Here is a 21,123-nt window from a genome sequence, read left to right as displayed (position 1 = left end):
GGAGCAGGGGAAGCTGGGCCATCTCCCCACTGGGGTCTGGACCTTGGTGCTGAATGGGGAGGAATCCTGCATCTGGAGCTGAACCTTAGGACTTCGATGAGCAACTGTTCCAGCCTTTTAAGTGAATCCTGGGCCTGAAAGGGTCACATGGAAATGAAAGGCACCCAGAGCTGGTGAATACAGCTGAGGCCTTTCCTGCACACAGAGGGCACCGCCCCGTCTGGGGCAGAAGTCACAGGTTCATGGCCTGGCTTTGACCTCCCAGTCTGTGGGGCTTTCAAGGCAGCTGCTGAGCCTGGGGTCCAGTCCCTCTCCTGCTCTCAGAACCACGAGGACATGGAACACGGATGTTCTTTCTCTTAGAGGCCCAGCTTGGTTCTTGGCATGCAAAAATCATTTGATGAAGAAACAGCTGCTGCTGAAGCCCCAAGGCTTCAGAACCTCTACCTGCCAGACCTGCTGGGAGGGAAAATTCGAGCCCCAGACAACTGCTCAGGGCTGGGTGGCTGGCTGCATTGTCACAAAGACACCCTCTACTGCTCCGGATCTCTTTTAAATACACTCCATGTCAGGGTGCCTGGGTGGTTCAGGCAGTTGAGTGGCCGATTCCTGATTTCAGCTCAGGCCATGATCTCCTGGTCTGTGAGTTCGAGCCCCGAGGCGGGCTCGGCACTACATGGAGCCTGTTTGAATTCTCTCTCTCTCTCTCTCTCTCTCTCTGCCCCTCCCTTGCTCTCACTCTCTCTCAAAATAAATAAACATCAAAATAAAGAAAACATGGCCCACCCTGCCATAGTTGTGGTTCCTTGGGTTTTGCCAGACCTCCCGCGACCAAGGGTTGTCTCCCCACCCCAGCCACGGAGGGCACAGACCAAGAGCAGATGGAACAGGTAAGTTTTATTTGGACTTTAAACTTGTTCAGAGAGCTCAGGGGCCCCCACCTCCCCTCTCCAGGCCCCCTTCTCATTTCCCCTCCCTGGGGGAACACTCAAGGTACAATGCCACGTGTCTCTGGAGTCCTTGGCCCCTTCCTGCCTGATACACCTCCTCACTCCCCTGCACTGAGGAGGAGGGGAGGGGTGTGAGGAGGCGGGGGGTGCCTGGAAGTGTTGGATCAGAATGGTACATGCACTGACGGTAGCGCCCACTGCCACCAGCCCGGGGCTGAGACCTGGGAGAGGCTCGCAGTGGGGGGGTTGGATTCATCGTGGGGCAGCAGGCTCTTGCCATAGGAAGCTCCCCACCTCAGCCCTGGGGACCCCCGGCCTCCTGCTTACCCATCCTTCTGAGGGTACGACTCTGAGGTAGATTTCACAGAGGGAATGTGGGTCGCTGGGGTGTGGGAAGGGGGTTAGCTCTTTTGAAGTTGATCTCCAACAGCACCCTGGGCCCATCCACAGGTTCTGGCCTGGGAGGCAGGGATGATGACACCCACCCAGCTATCAGAGGCCGAGTCACACACGGGCTCCAGGGCACCTGTGGTGTCAGGGACTCGAGAGGGGTAAGGGTGAAGGGGAGCATCTGTCTTAACAATCTGTGTCTTGGTGCTAGGGGCTCCAGGGGGAGGCAGGGGCCTGGGAGGCTAGCACAGATACTCCCCTGGCCTGAGGGTCAAGTTGCAGGATGGCCCCCGCCTCTCATCCCCACCCTCAGGGCAGCCTCTTTAGGCTGAATCCCTCCAGTCCTCCAGGGTCTTCCCTCTCCTCTCCCACCCTCCTTATTCCCCAGGGGAGCAGAGGAGAACAAGACCGGCCTGCAGGGAATGGCAAGAAACAAGATGCCTCCTTCCCCCGAGGGGGAGGGGCCCGTGCCAAGAGCCCCGAGCTGGCCATGGGACGGAGGAACTGGCATCAGTGTGCAAGGCAGGCTCTGGGACCCCACAGGGAGGCGCTCCCTGGACAGAGCACAGCCTGAGAAAGATGGACATCCGGGGAGTGGCTAGGGGAGCTCCTGGAGTCCTCTGATACCCTCCCCCTCCCCCAGGCCCAAGCAGCGGGCAGGCGGGCAGGCGGTGGCGACGGATCCAACCCTGTCTGAGAACAGAAAGGCAGAGAGAGAGGCTGGGTGGGGTACGCCCCTCCCCATCTCAGCCCAGATCCCCACCTCCCCAGTGGAAGCCAGGGAGCTGGGGACAGCCTCGGCTGGCCTTCCAGGAAGAGCCAGGGCTGAGTGGTGCCTGGACCAGGGAAGACGGCACACACGTTGACTCGGTAGCTAGTGGAGGTATCTGGGGGTCGCAAGGGGCAAGGGCCCCCCACGAGATTCATGCAGCATTCAAAGTGAGTGAGTGAGTGGGGGTGATGAGAGAAGATGGAGAAACAGCCAGGGGGTGGGGGAGGCACCCTAGATCTTGCTGTTCTCCAGGTGGGAGTCGATGTGTTTGATGAGGGCATCATCCGGGTACCCAACAGGGAAACCTAGCTGGCAGAGGGGGCAGCTGCGGATGTCAGAGCCCACTGTCTCCATCAGCAGCTGTGGAGAGAGAGGGGAGTCACCTATGGTCCCCAGCCCTCCCTCACGATCCCCACAGCCCAGCCTGCCCTTTCCCGAGACCCAGGGCAGGGAGGGCTGCAGCATGCAGAAAGGGTCTGGTCACCCTCTGTCCAGCACCACTCCTCCTTCTCCCCATTCCCTGCCCACCTCCCACCAGCTCAGCATCCACTCCCCCAACCCAGGGCCTATGGCCCCGGGAGGTGCGTATGCTCAGCCTACCAGGTCATCTACGGTAATGAGGGAAGCCAAGACCCAGACATGCCCCCAGAGTGACTAAGACACAGCTCCCAGATAACTCAAAGCAATGGATAATCCCAAACAATGTACAACCCAAAAATAATTTTCTGTCTGGCTTTAGAATATATTTTGGTCCTTCCAGGTGGCAAGGGTTGGCTCTGACATTCGGGAAACTCATTATTTCAGGGAAATGATAGAGCCCTGAGATAGGCTGTCTTCTAGGACAGCCGGAAAAGAGCAGGGGCTCTGAGACCAGATGGAGGGAACTGGATGAGCAGGCCTGGCCCTGTGTGGGCCCCAGACCTGTGGCAGTCAGCACGGCCTCCATCACCAGTCTAACAGGAGAGGGCTTCGGGCTCACTGCCTCCCTGTTAGGAGCCCTCCAACGGAATTAGATCATATAATCACTGCCCTCATTTTGCAGATACGACAACTGAGGATCAGGTGGGATAAGTGACCTGTCCGAGGTCCCACAGCTGCTAAGCGGTGAAGTCAGGGATCAAAGCTGGGACTGTGACTCTGAAGCCCATGCCCTTAACCGCCGCCCTGAGAGAGAGGTAACGGTGCAGGCCCCACCTACGCAAGCAAAAGGCCCGGAGAGAGAAGTAACGGGCCTAGGCTGCCCCTGAGAGGCGAGGGGCCGGGGGCCGAGGCAGGCGGCCGGCCCTCAGGTGACAAGCGGGCGCCCCACTCACGTTGATGGACGGCCAGGACTGCGCGTGCTCGGCGTGGGCGTAGGCGGTGGCGGCGGGCGACTCTGGGATGGGGAAGCCCGCGCAGAACGAGGCGCAGCGGATGGTGCCCGCCTCGGGGCTGGGCGGGCTGGTGGGCACGGCCCACTCCTCCTCCTCGGAGGGCTGCTTCTCGAAGCGCAGCCGGATGCCCTCGAAGGCGCGTCGCGGGCTGAGCGGCCGGCCGGGCCCGTAGAGCTCGCCGCCGTAGGCCCGCGGCTTGGGCAGCGTGGCCGCCTCGGCCTGCAGCCAGGGCGGCGAGGCCCCCGCGTAGCCCGCGCCCTCCGCCATCTCCGAGTAGCTGCGCCGGCCCTGGAAGCCGGCCTTCACGTGGTGGCTGGGCGGCTTGGCGTAGGCGCGCTCGGCCGGCGTCCTCTCGCCCGGCGGCGGGGGCGGCGGGGGCCGGGGCTGCGGGGCGGGGCAGGTGGGGGGCCCCGGGGAGCGGCGCTGCGGGCTGGGAGACTGGCACGGCGGCGGCACCGGCGAGCGGCGCTGCGGGACGGGCGACGGGCAGGAGGGCGAGGCCGGCGAGCGGCGCTGCTGGGGCGAGGGGCACGGGGGCCCGGGGGAGCGGCGCTGGGGGGCGGGGGACTGGCACGGGGGGCACGGGGGCGCCGCTCGGGCGGGCGGGGACGGGGAGGGGCACTGGGGGGCCGGGGAGTGGCGCTGCGACAGAGGCGAGTGCCTCTGGCCTGGAAGAGAAGCAAGCCGAGGGGAAGGGCAGTGGTGGGGAGAGAAGGCGTCAGCACTGGGGAGCCATGGGCGTGCCGGCGCCCGACGCCCACCCTACCCTCTCTCCTCGGAACGCGAGCGGGTGAAAAACGACCCGGCAGGGAAAGGAAGGCAGGGGTGGCCCCAGGACGCGAGATGGTAGCCACAGCTACCCACCCCCCACCCCCTCCCTTGGGACCCAGCTCCGGGCCGCCCCTTCCAGGCCCCCTCTCACCGCCACTCCGGGCCTGCTCCTGCAGCAGAGTCCTCAAGATCCTCCCCTGCAGGGAACTCAACTCCCGAAGCCGGCCCAGCTCCTCTGTCAGCTCCGTGTAAGCCAGCGCCAAATTCACCCTGAAGGACACCCCAGCCCCCGCCCAGTCAAGGCTGGACGCCAGCCTGCCCTGACCCTGAGGTCAGAAGGCAGCGGGTGAAGAAGAGGAGAAGGGAAGTGGGCTTACTGTCACCGCGTGGAGGGAGAACTGGCTGTGCCCGAGCAGCTGGCTCTCCCTTCCCTCCAGGGCTCTCCTACCCCAGCTGCAGAGTTCTCTTTGGCCTTAAGTTCTACCTCCAACACTACCTCTTCCAGGGAGCCTCCCTCTCTTCCCAGTGAACCTTACCTGGGGCTAGGGCAGTGGCTCCCAGACTATAAGGCTGAGGCTGGGGAGCTCAGTGATTCCAGGGGGTCCCTGAATCCATGTGTTCATCAAGCATAGTCTATGGCCTGAGCACATCTGATTCAGGGATGTGTGAACGTTTTTCTAATCTGTCCAGAAGCTGTGGTGACGAATAAAACACAGATTCATCAAAAAAAAACAAAACAAACAAACAAAAAAAAACTGCGCCGAATTTATAGTAGCTTTCGTTACTGTGAATTTTCTCAAAGAGCAACCAGTAAAAGTGTAGGTGAAATCTGTGGTGTTGGGGGCAGGGGATCCATGAGGAGTCCTCACCTTGGGAAGACGGGGGACCAGTGTTGTACAGCCTAAGAGGAGCCCCCGTTCCATAAGTGAAGACACAGCCTTCTGGTTCGGCAGAGGAACCACCTGGTAAACTTGAACCCAAGTCAGCCAAGTTTCAGGTCCACTGCCCTTGCTTTCAGCTCAGAGCTGCCTCTGAGTGTTCAGTCTTGCACCTCCCAGGGCCTCCAGGGAGCCCTTTAGGTGGAGATCTTTGTGAACAGCTGCCGTGTACTGCACACCTCCAGAGGGCGCCACCCACAATAAGCACTTACAGAAGTTGTCTTGTTCTGGAACTGCCCTGGGAGTTCTTCGAAAGGGAGCATTATGTGGCTGTATTTATATTCCCAGCGCCTTGCCCAGGCCTGGTACCCAGTAGATGTTCAGGAAGTGAAGAATGAATTGAACCTCCCAATCCATGTGCCTTTCTGCTTCCCTTTCTTCCTCCCACTTCCTCCTGGGCACCCACCTGCATGGAGCTGGAACAGAGTCTGAACTTAGCCAAGACTTAACCCACTTCCTTTTCTCTTCCTTTCTCTGTGGGTCACTTTGACCCAGAACTACGGAAGGTAATCTCTCTCTGCACTGCCCCTCCCCTCTCCCAGCCTGGGCTGCATACCTCCAGGGAGCCCTTCCAGACCTCACAGGCAGCTCTGCGTCGCCTTGGGTCACTGCTTTCATCTCTGTTCAGGGCTTGGACAGAGCCTGGGAGACAGCGGTTTTTGTTTCCTCTGATGTCTCCACCCCCTTACCAAGTCCAGAAGGGACTCCAGAGCTTTGTGGAAGTTGGAGCTGAGCTGGAGGGGAGTGGCAGGCAGAGACTCAGCCACTCTAGATGGATTTCCTCCCAGGGGAGGCGCTCTTGCTCTTGGAGCTGTAGGGTGCTGGGCATGAATGGAGGGGCAGGTGTCCAGACCCTGCGGGCCCTGTCCCCATCCTGAAGTAATGGTCACGGGAGAGAGGATGCATTGGACAGGAGGGAGTGCAGGTAAGAGCGAGGCCAGTATGAGCATGAGGAACAGTGTACTAGAGGGTGAGAGAGACAGAGAGAGACACGGGAGGGGGGGGAGAGAGAGAGAGAGAGGGAGAGAGAGAGAGAGAGAGAGAGAGAGAGAGAGAGAGAGAGAGTGTGTGTGTGTGTGTGTGTGTGAGAGAGAGAGAGAGAGAGAGAGAGAGAGACCCTGGAGGAGAGCAGGGGAAGTCATGAGGTTAGGGCTTCAGAGGGCAGGAAAAGCCGAGGTGCAGAGGGTAGATAATGACCGAGCTCCCTTGCTCTGCGCTCTCTGCTTGCTGGCTGATTCTTGCTAATCCTGGGGTGAGCTGGGTGATGGGGGAGACAACAGCCCCTCCCACAACAAAACTATTTTTAACTCATTTGGGCCAAAGCCAAATTACTGCAAAGAGGCTGGGATTCTGGGGGGCAAGCCCACTTCCCAGGGAGAGGGAGCACTCATTACCCATCTGAGGGCGCACAGGGATGGACAGGAGCAGAGAGGAAGGAGTCTTTTGGGGGACGAACTCTGGCCAAGACGCTGTAGCCCTCAATCCCATCACATCTCAGCCCTTGTGTTATATGTCCTGTGTTCCCCGACTTTGATCTCATGTGTCTGTGGGAAGAAACGGCATCTTCCCCATCAGACAGGAGGATCTAGCCTGTGTGTCCCACATTAAACTGGGGACTCTCCAATGACAGGCTCCCCGCTTCAGACTGAGTGCAGGAGCTATGTCTCCCCTATCAGACTGGGGGCTTGTGGTGGGAGCAGGAGGGGCTCTTAGGGCACTGAAGGAGCGCCCTCTCAGGCCAAGCAGCTGCAAGTTTCTCTCCCCATCCGCCTTCACTGCTGTATCTCAGGTGACAGATACAGGTCGTCGCCTTCACACCCAGCCTTAGAGATCTCACCTGCCACACTCAGTTCCCAGGCCCCTATCTCTCCCCTACATGCCTTCCTCCCCTTGTCAGGAGCTACCCCAGTTTCTACCGCCCTGCTCCTGGCACCCTCCTCATGGAAAAACAGGACAGCAGGAAATGGAAGGAAGAAGCCCCTGGCCCAGACCGCCCAGACTTTCCCCCAGCTTTGACCAGGTGTGGGGCAGGGGGAGTGGGATGGGGGAGGGCAAGTGACTATTGTCCTCCTGGAGCCCCAGGCAGCCTCAGAAAGACCCCTAGGACCCTAGGCCAGGTGGTGGGGCCCCTCAGGACCTCCCCCCTTCATCAGGCGCCTCTTCCCACCTCAAGATGCTCAGGCCCAGGGTGCTAAATACACTAACGACCTGAATGACTCACATTAGAAAACACTGCCAATTCAATGGAAAAAATCTCAACTGCACTACACAACCAAGGGTTGCGCACATGCACCTGAACACACATTCCATTTCCTGGCTTCCTGGCCCACACCTGAATGCTATTTTCCACCATCGAGACTGTCTGGGAAGGGTCAGGTGAACGGCAGCAGATGGCTAAATTTGGGCACTTCCCGATTGCTTACATTATGAGAGAAAGTTCTGAGTCTCTCAGAACCTGGGAGAGACCTAGAGAGAAAAGAACGGTAGATAGCCTTTATGAGCGCTTACCATAGGCCAGGCATTATGCTAAAGAACTTTTCTGAATCTTCTCAACAACCCTACAGCGTTGCCACTATGATCTCCATTTTCTAGATAAGAGACCTGAGGCTTGCAAAGTCATAAAGCCTAGTAGCAGTGGAGTTGCTGAAACTGGGCCCTGGCATCCTGGACTGTAAAGTCCAGGCTACTGACCATTAGGCTATATGCTGCCTTCCAAGATGATCAGGAAAGGGAGGAAGGAGAGACAGGAAGGTAGCAGAAGGGAAAGAGGAGGAGGAGGAGGAGGAGGAGGAGGAGGAGGAGGAGGAGCAGGAGGAGAGGGAGCTGGGGAGCTTTACAGTAGCCTGGGCATCACCACCCTTGCCCTGGGAGGGGAGAGGAAGGTGCCAGACATATGTGGGAGATCGGAGCTGTTAAGAAGCTGGCTCAAGGTCACAGAGCGGAGATTCAAACCTGCTTTTGGCACCTCAGCCTGCTGAGCTGGCACCTTCGGAGGAGCCAGGGTGCAAATGGCAGAGCTGGCAGGAAGGAAGGCTCCCTCCACTGCAAGTCTTCCCACCCTTCATTGACTTATCCTTTCATTCATTCTTTCCATGAATAATTCGGGGATCTCAAATTTTCATCTAGAAACAATAATCTTCACTGTGATTGACAAAGCAACTGAGCTGAGGAAGGTTAGAGACCGAAGCACCCTGCTCTGGAAAGGGGCTCTTTCTACCCCGAACCAGCTGTGAGGCACACAGACCCTGTGGCATCTTCCCCAGGGAAGTTCACTGGGTGCCTCTGCTGGGCTGGGCCACAGTGAGGGCCAGTGGTTGGGCCACGGGATTAGAACTAGGGATGGCCTTGAGGTCAGGATCGAGGCTGGGGTCAGGGTCAGATGAGGGCTGGGGTTGGTAGTTCATTTCCTGTCAGGATTGTGGACACTGCTTGGGACAGGATGAGGGGCAGGGTTCAAGTCTCGGGGGTGGGATCGGCATTAGGGTTAGGATTGGGGTCAGCATCCGAGCTGGTCATGTGGTCAGAATCACCAGCTGACTCAGAATCAGGAGGAAAACAGAAATCCAGCATTCCCGGCTCTTCCCTCTTTGCCCATTGCCGTCCCCAGCTGTCCCCGGCCACCTCACTCTCGTGGGGGAATTTAGGGACCAAACTTTCCACCACCCACGGGCACACCCAGCAGCAGCCTTCCCGCCCGACCCTCGGGGAGGGAACCACAGGCACCGGGCCGTGGAGCGGACTTGAGGTTGCGGGCCAGGGGAGGAGGAAGTCACTCTGCAACAACCCACTGCTGTACCACTTCCTTTTAGGCGCCTTGAGCCCCTCCACTCTCCTCGACCAGCTATGACTTGCGGTCCCCAGAGCCCGGCTCTTCATGGCAGCCCCTGCCATGCTCCCAGCACAGCTAGAAGTTCACAGTGTCAAGAAAGCCTCCCCAGACACAGCCAAGCTGAGCACTCACAGTGGGACTGGGAACCAAGGTGGGGGGCCGGGGGGTGGGGGTCGGGGGGGGGGGGAGGCAGCCATCCCAACTTGCCCTGGACCGTCCTGGCTCCCACTAGCGGCCCTGGCAGAATTACTAAGATTCTGACATTTTAACATACTGAAATTTCCACTTTCAAAATTGAGCAGGTTGGGCCAATAATTCACTGGTCACCCCTCCCGGAAGGGCCCTCCTACCTGAGGAAGAACCTGAACCAGAGAAACACCACAGAGGTACTATCGCCCCATCTGCTGAGGGCCTGCGGGGTATTCGCACTTAACTTCGCGTTGAACTTCTCCAAGTACTTCACTTCTTTGTACCTCAGTTTGCTCAGCACTAAAAGGGGACAGAACTGTCACCACATCTTCTGTGAGAAGGAAATGGGATGGTGTAGGTAAACCGCCTTCCGTGGTGTCTGGCATATGGACGAAGAGTTGGGAATATGCCCAAGAGAAAGAAAGAAACCCCTTTTTGATCCTTCTTTGGAGACGCCAACCAGCTCAATGGCTTTGGTTTCAGAACGAGGAGGAGAGGATGTGCAGTTTCCCTTCTAGGGAGAGAGTGTGGGTAAGAGCTGCTCTCTGCCTTCCTAGCAAAGGAAGAGGCAGATTCAAAGCCCACCAATCCCTCAGACCACAATCAGGTGGGAGTGGTGGGCCTCACCTTCCGAGCCCCTCCCCACCCTCGGGGAGTCCCAAGGCTGCAAGTGCTCAGGGGTTAATTCCTGTGAGCACCCCTGCCTTGGCTGAAGGAAATTTGAAAGAAAGGAAGTAGGGAGGGTGAGAAGCGTGAAGGGGGAGGCCCTGGGTCTGCTGGTTCTGGGGCATGAAGTTAAGCTCAGGGTACACGGGGGTCTCCGACTTCCGTCCTGACCCACCCCACACTGCCCTTGACCTCTGTGCAGAGTTTCCATCCTCTCTCTCCGAGTTCACACTTCTCCCCCACCACTAACCGCAGCCCACGCAGAGGCTTGTGGGCGGAGAGAGGGGTGGGGGGGGGGGGCGGAAAAGGGCCAGGGCTGCAACACTGAGCCCCCCACGTTGGGGAAAAAAAGCAAGCCCTATCGTTCTCTCCCTCATCACTCATACTAAGCCCCTGTCTTCTCACAGGGGGGCTCCCCTCCTTCACTGGGCCCTCACCCCCTTCACTGAGTCAGCCCGCCTGAGCCCTCAGCCCCCTTAAGGAACCCCCTCTCCACAATTTCCCCTCCACCCTCAGCACTAGCCACACCCTCAGAAAGGCCACACTCAGGACCTGTGACTCTGAGCTAGGCTCAGAGGGGAGGGGGCCGTGGGTTCTGCACCCCCCCCACCTCGGCTGAGACCCCCCCAGGGTCCTTACCTCCCTGCACATCCTAAGGAGCAGGCTGGTCTCCACTGCCTCTCCTCCCTCATCCTTGCTTTTGGCCCCTGACTGGCCTCCAGCGGCTCTTCTTCTGGGACAACTTATCCCCTGGGCACCAGCCACCAGGTGCTGGGCTGAGCAAACAGCAGGGCAATCTTGCCCAGAGGTCAGCCATGGAAGGTGGCAGAGTGGCCTGGTCGGGGTGCCCACTTTCGGAGGAACACTGACGACTGGAGCTGGTGGGCTGGGGGCTGGGATGGGAGGGACTGGAATCCTTGGGGCCAGGGCTGCCTCCCAGGCCTGTCCACTTAGTACCAGTAGGACCACTGTGCGGTGGGGTGGGGATTAACAGGGCAAGGGCACTACGAGGGGGGGCCTCTGAACAGCCAGGACTCCCACAATAAAACTGGCTGCCCTGGAGGGGTCCAGACTGAGACAGGTAAGCACTTTCAGGAACACACACGACTCCCACATTAGGGGTGGCCTGGATTCAGGAATTTCTCTGACCCCCTCTTCAGCTTTCTTACCCCGATCTGGATAACCCAGCCCTGCATTCCTCTCCTGGGAAAGCCCACAGGTAAAATTCCCACTCGCCTGGAGGGTCTGGACCAAGTCGAAGAAAGAGGAGGGGCTGGTGGGGGAAAGTGAGCTGAGAGCAGGTGACTGAGGCCTCAGGTGGGAGGACTGGGGAGGGAACACTCGGGAAGCAATTACCAAAAGGAGCTGAGTTTATAAGAAAATAAAACTGCCGGGGGAGTGAGGACTTCCTCTGAGAATTAACTCTTGCCAAGCTGGGGCTGTCCAGAGATGCTCCGCCTGAAAAGTGTGAGGCGGGGCAGGCAGAGCCTGACTGGCACCGGGGAGAGAGGTCCAGGAGGCACCCATGCAGAGTCCCAACGGTGAGGACGGAGGGGAGGAGCTGGAGGTCACCTCTGGTAAGAGTGGTCTGGCCAGCCCCTGGGCAAAGCCACTGTGGCCAAAGGAGCTGGGTGGAGCAGGTGCCTTGGGGGTGGGAAGGGAAAGAGGCTGTTCTGGCCCCAATGGCAGCATGGATGATCCAACCTCCAAAGGCACCTTATGGGAGTTCTCCTTCACTCACTCACATACAGCTTTGGTCCCTTGGGGTCCTCCACTCCTTCTCTGGCCCCCCACCCCCTACGCCTTCCTCTCACACCTCTCATTAATGACTGACCTCTGAGCCCATGAAGGATACCTGGGGCCACAGAGGTGAAGTCATTAAAGCAAAGCCACTCTGCATCCCTGGAAGGATTCAAAGTCTGGCTGTTCAGATTCCAGCCCTGCCAAAAAAGTCCTCTCTCTGGGTTTAACCGGTTGGAGGGAGCCTTCACTGCCAGTCTGCTAAGAGGGGGCTGGACTCAGTGACCCATAAAGAGCCCTACAGTATAACTTCTGAGGCAAGCTAGGGTTCTAGAATGTGTGTGTGTGTGTGTGTGTGTGTGTGTGTGTGTGTGTGTGTTCTGGGTCTGGGCACATGGGCTAGGATGGGCTCCGAACCTCAGCCACGAGCTAAGGCAGACCCTCTCCACAGGAGCCCTCAACACTCCTCAGCAGCCTAGCTGAGGGATCCCACCCACCACTCCCACAAACTGGTTCTCACCGCCCCCCACCCCAACTATCACAGCTCCACCCAGGCCCTCACCCCAGGGTGCAGAGGGAGGTGAGGGGTATCCCCAAGTAGCCAGAAGCTGGGAGGAAGGTGAGAAGGAAGCCCGCGGGAAGGAGGACCCTGGGGTCCCATAGCTGCGTATACTGTGTGACACAGGGTTAGTTCCTGTCCCTCTCTGGGCCTCATGCTTCCCCTCCAACGAAAGTAGGGAGTCTGTGCCACACAACTGGTCTCAGGGGAGAGGGCTTAGGCGGAAGGAGGTTTGCTCTCTATTTCTCAGAAAGTGGGAGAGGAGGAGTTCAGGGTGCGGATGTGAAAAGCATCAGGCTCACTGATGTCAGGCTGCCGCTCACCCTCTCCCTTGCTGCCCAGTGCTGCTCCAGAGGCCACTGCCATTAGACTCCCCACTGACATAGCTCCCTCCCTCCTTCCTGCTGCCCTTCTTTCTCAGCAAGATTCTACAGGGGCCACCCAGTGGAGCCTGTCCTAACCCCCCTCTCGGCTGCTGTAGAACTCAGGTAAGCCCCTCTTCTCGGCCTCAGCTTTCTCCTGAGGTGGGAAACAAAGCACAGACCCTGAAAGACGCCACCTCCTTCCTCCTCATCAGTGAGGGGGCAGTTAACCCAACTAACTGGCCTTGTTACTGGCACAGAAAAAATGGGGCTTCAGAGAGGCCCAGAAACTCACCAGGGGACCCAGAACATAGCAGCAAAGCAGCTGAGGAAATGCCTCAACCCCTGACACCTCAAGGAGATACGAGCTTGGGTGTCAGAAGAAAGCGGGGGGCACATCCCAGAACCTCGCCTCCTTCCTGTGAAGGATGAAGAGCCACACAAGCAAGCCAAACCCCACAGGCCTGATGCTGGAAGAGGGGCCCTCCAAACAACAGAGGGGAGAACTGACCCAAAACAGGGACCTGGGAAATGCCACCCTCAGGGCACAGGGGTTAAGATGGAGAGGATTTCAGATGTGACTTACTGATCATCCCCGACTCTTTTCACCCACTCCATGTCCCGCTCTGACTGGTTGGAGGCGAGATCCTAGGGAGGAAGACCGGGAGGTCAGACGCCAATGTCACCTCGCCCAGACCCCCCTCTTTACCATTCCCACAGCCAGTCGAAACCCAGGGAGGACGTCCTGGGACTCTAACGGCTATTTCCAGCAGCTCTCAGACCTCCGGGGAGTGCTGGCCCGGGGTCCTTTACCTGGGCCCGGCTCTCCTGCAGCTGCTTCAGCTCTCCCTGCAGCCGCTCGCACTCGGCCTGGAGCTGCTCTTCCCGAAGCTGAGCCCCCCGGGCCTCACCCTGGGCAGCCTCCAGAGCCTCTTCCAAACGCCGTCGCTCCAGCTCACTCACACTGGGTGTGGGGCCCGGCCAGCCTGCTGGCAGGAGAGAGGATAATGTCAGGTTGGGTCCAGCTGCTGGCACCCTCCACCGACTCCCAGATCAGCAAAGACTGAAACCGGTGAGGACTGCCCCATCAGAGATCCAGAAGATAGCCAGAGGACAAATACCCCGGGGAGGCCTCTACTGAGGGCAGTGTGGGAGGATGGCCTGAGCTGCTTTTTTCTCATCTTCTAGGAGACCAAGGACAAAATAAGATGGCCTCCTGAAAGGATTCCCTGGCCACATTCAAATCTCCAAGCATCCTCTGGCCTCCGCTAATCACCACTGTAAGACCGGCTGGGGGACTCTGAGTGGAGGTGCCCTCTGCTGACACACATAGGAATTGCATGGGGGTAGCCAGAGAAAGCAGGTGGTAGAGGGGGGTGTCAGTGGGAGAAACCGCGTAAGAGTAGATGAAGTGAGGGAACGGGTGGCAAAGAGGCATAGGGTAATTATGGGAGAAATTTAACAAGACATTATAATGGGGTGCTCACCATCAATTCCAGAGTAGTACTGAAATGGGGGTTAGTCTAGGGGACGCTGGGGTAGGGACATCAGGGGGTCGCGGAGATCTCACCGTGACTCAAGCCAGATCCCCCTCTCAGTGCCAAGTAGTGCAGGTCCAGATCAGTACAAGGTGGGGCAGGGGCAGGTGGGGGGCTCGGGCTGGGGAAGGCTGCGTCCCGGAGGCCTTGCTGCTGCCGTAGCTGCTGTTCCAAACCACAGATTTGCCGCAAGTGGGTCTCCACCAGGGCCCGCTGCAGGGTGAGACAAAGGGGTAGGGTCTGCACAGGACCAGGGTACCCCTGTGGGCCCCCCAAAGCCAGGACTTCCCCATGTCTGGGAAGCCATCACCCCTAAACGGAGCAGAGGCCCCAGGTCACACATCCCAACTGCACTCTCAAGTGGCTATGAGTGTGAGGTCTCCTCTCCCAGCAACTGCAATGCAGATGTTTCTGGCTATTGCCCCTTGCAAGGTCAGAGTTAACGCCTCTTCCTTGCGGGACACTTCTAAGAACACACAGCCCCTCAGTCCAGTCCAGACATAGTTACGCCCTCAGAAGCATAATAAGTTCTATTTGCACATGTGACAACCACTCTGGGCTTCACCTACCTCATCTATAACACGGGGATAACCACACTTACCTCTTAGGTTTGTTGCAAGGATTAAAATGAGTAAATATATCTAAAGAGATAACAACAGTGCCTGGCACATAGTTAAGTGCTATGTTAAGTGTTTATGATTATTAAGGCGAAGCATTCTTACACAAACGTCCCACAACAACTCAGCAGTATTGTTATCGTTTGCCCTTTTCAGAGGAGGGACAGAGGCTAAGTGACTCGACCCAACTCACAGGTAGGAGCTGGCAGAGACCACGTGTCCTGATTCTGACACCTGCTCACGCGCGTGGCCATACCCCTACTCAGAATCACACACATGCCAGGACCAGTCCCAGCAGCCACAGAGACCTGATTACCTCTACCCTCACCCACACAGCCTTCCAGACGCAGTGTATAGGCACGGACTCAACCCAGCACGAGACACAAACATTCGCCCGGAGACACGCTGTCGACAGGGTCACTCACATAGTCACCTACTGTCACCGCGTGGCCAGGGTGTCCTGAGGGCCACTCACAACCTGTATGACACACTCAGCCCCCCTCACAAGGGCAAACGGGCACTCAAACCCACTGGGGTCCACACCACAAACACACACACATGGGGTCACACACAATCATACAACAAAGGTCCCAGCCTCAAGCACCCCCGGCTCCCTGGGCCTCACCATCTCCCCCAGCTCTGTCTCCAGGTCGCTCTTCTCCACGCAAAGTTTCTCATAAGCCTGGATCATCTCCCCAAGCTGTTCTTCCTGCTCCTTATTCTTCTGCAACTGAATGGGGCCCAGAGAGGATGGAGAGCACACCATGGTCAGGCCCATCCTTGACTTGGGGGCCGAGCAGCTCCCCATACCTCCCACCCACACATCCAGCACCCAATGGAAGCGGGGTGGGAGAGGCTGCAACCCATTCTAGGGAAGACTGTGGCCATCGCTGACCAAGGAGACAGAGGCTGGGGGGGTAGAGAGAGGGGACTGTCAGAAATACACTGGAGCAAGGGGTCCAGGGAGCCCAGTCTGGGCTGGGAGGCCAGCGAGGGACTCACCTCATGCTGGAACTGGTTGAGCCGTTGCTGCAGGCTGACCTTCTCCATCTCCAGCAGGGAGCCATCCTTGATTTCATACAGAGAGAAGCCATGCTCCTCTCCAAAGTCATTGATCAGCGGGTACTGTGGGCAGGCAGGTCCTCAGGAGAGCTGGTGCCCGGCTCCCTGCCCAGGCTTCAGCCTCGATTGGGCTCCCACCTCACAACCTGCCTTGAAGTCCTCGCCTCTCCCTCCCCTTGCTCAAGTGGGATCCACACGGCCTGGAGGCATCTCCCGCCAACCAGATCTTTTTTAGATGCAAGGTCCCACCCTTTGGCTCAGGATCCTTTCCTGACCCTTCCCATCCAAAGCAGCCACATCTCTCACGGGGGACCCTCAGGTTCCCAAGAGTGTGCATCCTGATCCCTCTTTGCGATTCCTGGGATCCCCAACCCCCACAACACACACACAGCCAGACCCCCATCTTCTCCAAGTTCTGACCTTGATCTCGTAGACTTTGAGACGGCGGCGGAGGGTGGCATTCTCCCTCTCCAGGCCCCCCAGCCGCTCCTTGATGTCCCCATAGGCTGTGATGAGGGCAAAGTGGGAGGCAGAGCACATGTCCCCTCCCAGTGAGGGGTCTCCTGGGGCATCCAGCCACACCTCACTAGGCCCCAGTGCCTCCTGGGTCAGGATGCTGATGTCATCTTCAAACATGGACTCCATGGCAAGGGCCTGGGCCTCGGCCCCCACTGGGCCTCCTGGGAGAGCAGGAGCAACAGTGGAGAGGGCAGCCTGGAGGTTGTCCCCCATACCCCTCAACCTGGCCCAAGGAATGCTATGACCAGCTGAGAGGAAACTTGGAAGCTCCCACCCCTGCCTACCCGCAGACTACTCAGCCCTGTTTTCTCTTCTCTGCTGCCTTTGGGGGAAGGGGCTGTAACTAGATGAAGACTTCTGGCAGGGAGGGCCTGACAAGTAGGGACAAGTAAACCAGGCCAGCAGCAAAGAAGAGTTCCTTCCAGAACCCAGGGAGACCTGTGGGCAGGAAAGGACTGCCTTCCCAGGCTAGGGCCCAGACGGGGCTGCCTTGATTCACTCCTCAGCCCCTCTCCACCCCAGGCCTTGCTTCCCCAAATACCTCTCTGCCACGCTCCTCATCCCCGGCCTCTGGCACCCCTGGCTCCTCACTACAGCCCAGTGCTTCTGGGAGAGTCAGCCCCACCACTGTCAGCACGTCCTCTGTGGGGGCCCCCGCCCAACTTCCCAGCTTCTTCCTGCAGGATCCCAGAGTTCAGGAAAAGGAAGTGCCTCCCCCACTCAGACCAGGGTTGTGGCAACCCTCCAGGCCCTCCCGGCCCCTGATCTGGGACCCACAGGAAGTCCTCACAGAGCGTCAGAGGGAACACACAGAGGGTGGGGGGCCCTGGAAAGGGTCCACCGAAGAATTCCCCAGCCCGCCAATGTGCCTGCACACAGGGAAGTGAGGAGCCCTGGGAGGGGGCAGGAATGACTCAGGGCTCCGAAAGAGTACGCGCGAGAGGGTGCGTGTGTACTTCTGGCCCTGTTTATGAATGTGTGTCTGTGGTTGGCATGTGTGGGGGGGAGTGTGTGTGTCTGTGAATGAGTGTAGGTGTGTCACAGTCAATGAGTGCCTTCGCAGGGCTGCGCTGGGGGTGGCTGGGGGTCGGGAATGGAGTTGGAAAGTGGCCAGGAAGCCGTGTGTGTTTGTGTGTGCGCGTGTGTGCACGCGTGCGTGAGCGTGTGTGAAGGGTGGGCACGTTCGGGGCCGTGTGTCACGTGAGGCACTATGGGAATGTCCGAGGTGTGTGCGCGCGCGCCCCGGAGCGTGTGTGCGCGTAGGAGAGGGGGCTCGGCGTGAGGTCTGAGTTGAGACAGCGGGGTCCGCGACCTCCCAAAGCCGCGCAGCAGGAGCCTGGAGTGAAGGTGGCTCAAGCCCGGGCCCCAGCAACCCCCCCCCCCCAAACCTCCCCCATTAAGTGCCAGGGAGACGCGTGTGACCGGGTCTGAGTAAGGAGTGTGTGCGCGTGTTTGTAGGGCTGGCCCCACCTTTAACCCCTTCCTCTCCAGGCGCATCCCCTCCCCCCAACTCCGCCCGCCAGCGCTCACCACACCCCCCCAGACCCCCAGTCCGCCACCTCGGGCCCAGCCCCAGTGGCGGGGGCTCTGTCCCCTGGGCCGCCCGGACAGACGCTCCCTTCCTCCGCATTCCCTCCCCGGCCCGGCGGCCCCGGGTGAGAGCCGCGGAGGGCGGATGGGGAGGGGGTGCCTCCTCCGCCCCGGGCCCCTACTGCGGCCCCTTTAAGAGCCGCCCTTTAAACCCCTTTAGCTCGGCGGACAGAAATTGTCGCCCCTCCCCTCTCGGGGGCCGAGACCACGCAGCCCCCTCCCCCACCGCTGGCCAAGCCCCGGGCCCCCAGTCGGCGGTCCCCGGGCCGGGGAAGGGGCTCCCGAGGCGGTGCGGCCTGAGCAGCGGCGGCGGAGGGGGAAAAGGGGGAACGCGGGAGGCCGGCGCCGGACCCTTCCCCTCTCGGCCCGCCAGGGCCAACTGCCCGCCAACCTCCCGTCGCCTCCTCCGGCCCACCCTGCGACCCCGGCCGGCCCCGGGCGCCGCTCCCCTCCCCCCCCCCCCCCCGCCCCAGCCCCGCCGGGGACTCACAGCTGCTGCCGGTTCCTGCTTGTAATCGCAGCTTACCCCCTCCGCCTGCTCCCTCCCCAGACGGGCACCGGTGCCCCCACCCCCCTGGCACCGCGCTCCGCTCTCGCCCTGTCGCCGCCGCCGGGTCTCTCCCCACCCCCCACCCCTCCCCCCAGCCCCCCTCCCTCCCGCCCGCCCCGCTCCTCCTCCGCCGCCGCCGCCGCCGCCTCCTCCTCCTCCTCCTCCCCGGCTGCTCCGGGTTTCTCCAGCTGGGAAGGCGCCCGGGACCCCGCCGCTGCCACCACCACGTGGCGAGGGGCGGCCAGCCCCCGCGGTGCGGCGCGGCCTGGCAGCGCGCCCGGCGCCCCCCGGCTCCCCGCCGCGCCCGGCCCGCGCTCCGCGCCCCCTCCCCGACGCCTCCCTAACGCAGTGTGGCGTGGCGTGGCGCGTGTCGGGGCGCCTGCGGGCCGCGCAAGGGCTCAGGTGGCGCTTTGGGGTTTGCTTGGGGGCTGTGTATTTGAGGGGAAAGTGAAGCTATTTATTTGGATTTGGATTTGGGTTTGGGTTTTGGTCTTTGCTCTCTCGAGAAGGAAAATACTCGAGTTACTCTTCCTTGCTCTTGGGGATGGGGGCATTGCTCTGATAATAGAGACACGGACCATAGGGTCTAGTCGGAGAGATTAGAGTTAAATTTGGTAACTTCTTCGGAAGTGAGAGTGAACTAAGGAGGTCAGAGGTTCGTTTAAGAAGGGAAGCGGCTTTCCTCCCCCTGACACAGTCCCCTCACCCACAGGCCAGTGAAGTGAAGGAATAACACATTTCACCCTTTCCACAAAGATGATTTGAGCACTTGCCAAACTGCTGGGCAGGAGGCACAAGTTTTTGTGTGTGTTTCCTTTCGTTTTGTTTTGCCACTTTCCCACCGCGTGACCTTGGGCAAATCACTTAACCTCTCTAAATAAAGTTGGAGATCTTTCCCAACCCAGGCACCCCTGGGGGAAGAATGGGGAATCAGAACTAAAGGTGCTGGGTGAATCCTCAGGAGGTGTTCATGAGTCATTTTGATTATTCCTTGGTGGATTAAACACCGTGGGCAGAGGCATGGTCAGCCTTGGCTGCAGGTATTGAATGATGAGAGGAAACTCTGCAGGACTCTGGCTAACTTCTGACAGGCCAACCAGGGAAGCAGGTTTATAGGCTTGGGGTAGGCTCAGCATTTAGCTGTGAAGCCTCCCATCTGGAGGGAAGGTTCAGGCTGCTGGGAACTGGAGCCTACTTTTCTGGCCCCTGGGGGGAGGAGGGATGAATCTGGAAGCAGGAGAGGAGGAAAGAAAAGGCGTTTTCCTTGTTGTGAGCTTTGAGAAGCCGCAACAGCAGCCATCTTGCCCCACTGTAGCGAGAAGATGGCTTTAGGGGTGAGCTTCCCCTCCCAGGAGAGCCTGCAGGGACTGTGAACTCTCTTCAAAGAAGGGGATCCTCAACTGGCTTCCTTCCTCCTCTTCCTGATGGGTTCCTTCCTAGTCCAGAACAGGAAGGCAGGTCAGCCACTTGCCCTCTGAGTCACAAGCTTTCTCAGAGCCATGTGGAACAACCCACCTGTCCTCTAGATATGAAGGCTACCGGGCTAGGACATCCATCACCCCACTAATCCCCGGGGGTAGACAGGTTTCTCACCTTCCTTACTGCTACACAAGTTCTCTTCTAAAGCAGAAGAGCAGGCAAAAGATCAGAGGCTAGGCTGCAAGGTGTGGGGTTGTCTCTGGGGACTGGATGGGCATGAGCTTGACTGTGAAATGGGCACAGCCTCCCTCACTGGAAAGGGTAATGGTTCCAGGTACCCATCTGAGCACTCACTCTACAGAATAAGTTTTCCGCCCTTGCTGCTTCTGGGCCGCTCAGGGTACAGGCCTAAGTGACAGCCAAAAGGTTTATCCTGGGCTCTAGATGGCTGGTGGCAAAAGCCCAGCAGAGATTAGGCCTGGTGTAGGTGACCCTAAAATACACCCTCCCACCCGCCCACCCCCGCCAATCAGGGCCTGATCTCATTGCGTTCTCCCTGTTTCCGGTTCTGTTATTCCAAACAGTTCTGAGAGCAGGGACTGTATCCCATCCATCTTCATATCACAAATGCCCCGATGGTGATGGTACTTGCCCACCATACATTTATTCATCAAAGACTTCTTGGACACCTGTCAAGGGCTGGGTACTGAGACTAGCGATGAGCAAGGCTCTGAGTGACAAACATGTCTTTCTTGCCTTCACGGAACTTATATTCTAGTGGGAGAGTCAGACCAAAAAAATAACTTAAAAATTATGGATTATGATAAAGGGTAGAAAGGCACAAGGGGGGAGCAATGGAGAAAAATGGGAGTCGGATCTGCTTTAGGTAAAATAGAGGTCTCCGGTGAGGTGACGTTTAAGCTAAATCTTGTTTTTTTCTTTTTGAAGCTCCACCCTGCATATAAACCTCATAATGGCCTATCTTTTCTTTACGATGCACGGTTTCTATTTTTATTTTTATTTTTTTAAATTCCAGTGTAGTTCACATACAGTGCTATATTAGTTTCAGGGGTACACTACAGTGATCCAACCGTTCCATACATCACTCCATGCTCATCATGACAAGTGCACTCCTAACCCCTTCACCTGTTTCATCCATCCCCCCCCCCACCCACCTCCCCACTGGGAACCATCTGTTTGTTCTCTATAGTTAAGAGTCTGTTGGTTTGTTGGAAGATTTTACTTTTAAGTAATCTCTACACCTAATGGGGCAGAGGGTTTTTTTTTCT

The 21,123-nt window shown here is 58.6% G+C and overlaps 1 protein-coding gene across 4 annotated transcripts; it reads right to left on the bottom strand.

Moving 5' to 3' along the window:
* Positions 1–877: 877 nt before the first annotated feature.
* Positions 878–18,487, bottom strand: TBKBP1 (TBK1 binding protein 1). Of its 4 annotated transcripts, XM_058702888.1 has the most exons (11): positions 18,356–18,473; positions 16,817–16,952; positions 16,177–16,436; positions 15,697–15,819; positions 15,320–15,424; positions 14,110–14,290; positions 13,353–13,528; positions 13,126–13,187; positions 4,408–4,526; positions 3,426–4,153; positions 878–2,472 (listed from the first exon to the last, which is right to left on the bottom strand). In XM_058702888.1, exons 3-11 carry the CDS (start codon positions 16,399–16,401, stop codon positions 2,344–2,346), a joined length of 1,848 nt encoding a protein of 615 aa, XP_058558871.1. In that variant the 5' UTR covers positions 16,402–16,436; positions 16,817–16,952; positions 18,356–18,473; the 3' UTR covers positions 878–2,343. The 4 variants fall into 4 exon arrangements, with proteins under 4 accessions (XP_058558871.1, XP_058558870.1, XP_058558869.1 ...); XM_058702887.1 differs by lacking the exon at positions 16,817–16,952 and having other exon boundaries at positions 18,356–18,487; XM_058702886.1 differs by lacking the exon at positions 18,356–18,473 and having other exon boundaries at positions 16,817–17,755.
* Positions 18,488–21,123: the final 2,636 nt, after the last annotated feature.

This window comes from Neofelis nebulosa, chromosome 16, assembly GCF_028018385.1.
Source record: "Neofelis nebulosa isolate mNeoNeb1 chromosome 16, mNeoNeb1.pri, whole genome shotgun sequence".
Lineage (NCBI taxonomy): Eukaryota > Metazoa > Chordata > Mammalia > Carnivora > Felidae > Neofelis > Neofelis nebulosa.
The sequence above is the reverse complement of the archived record's forward strand: the minus strand, read 5'-3'. Positions and strand labels throughout refer to the sequence as shown.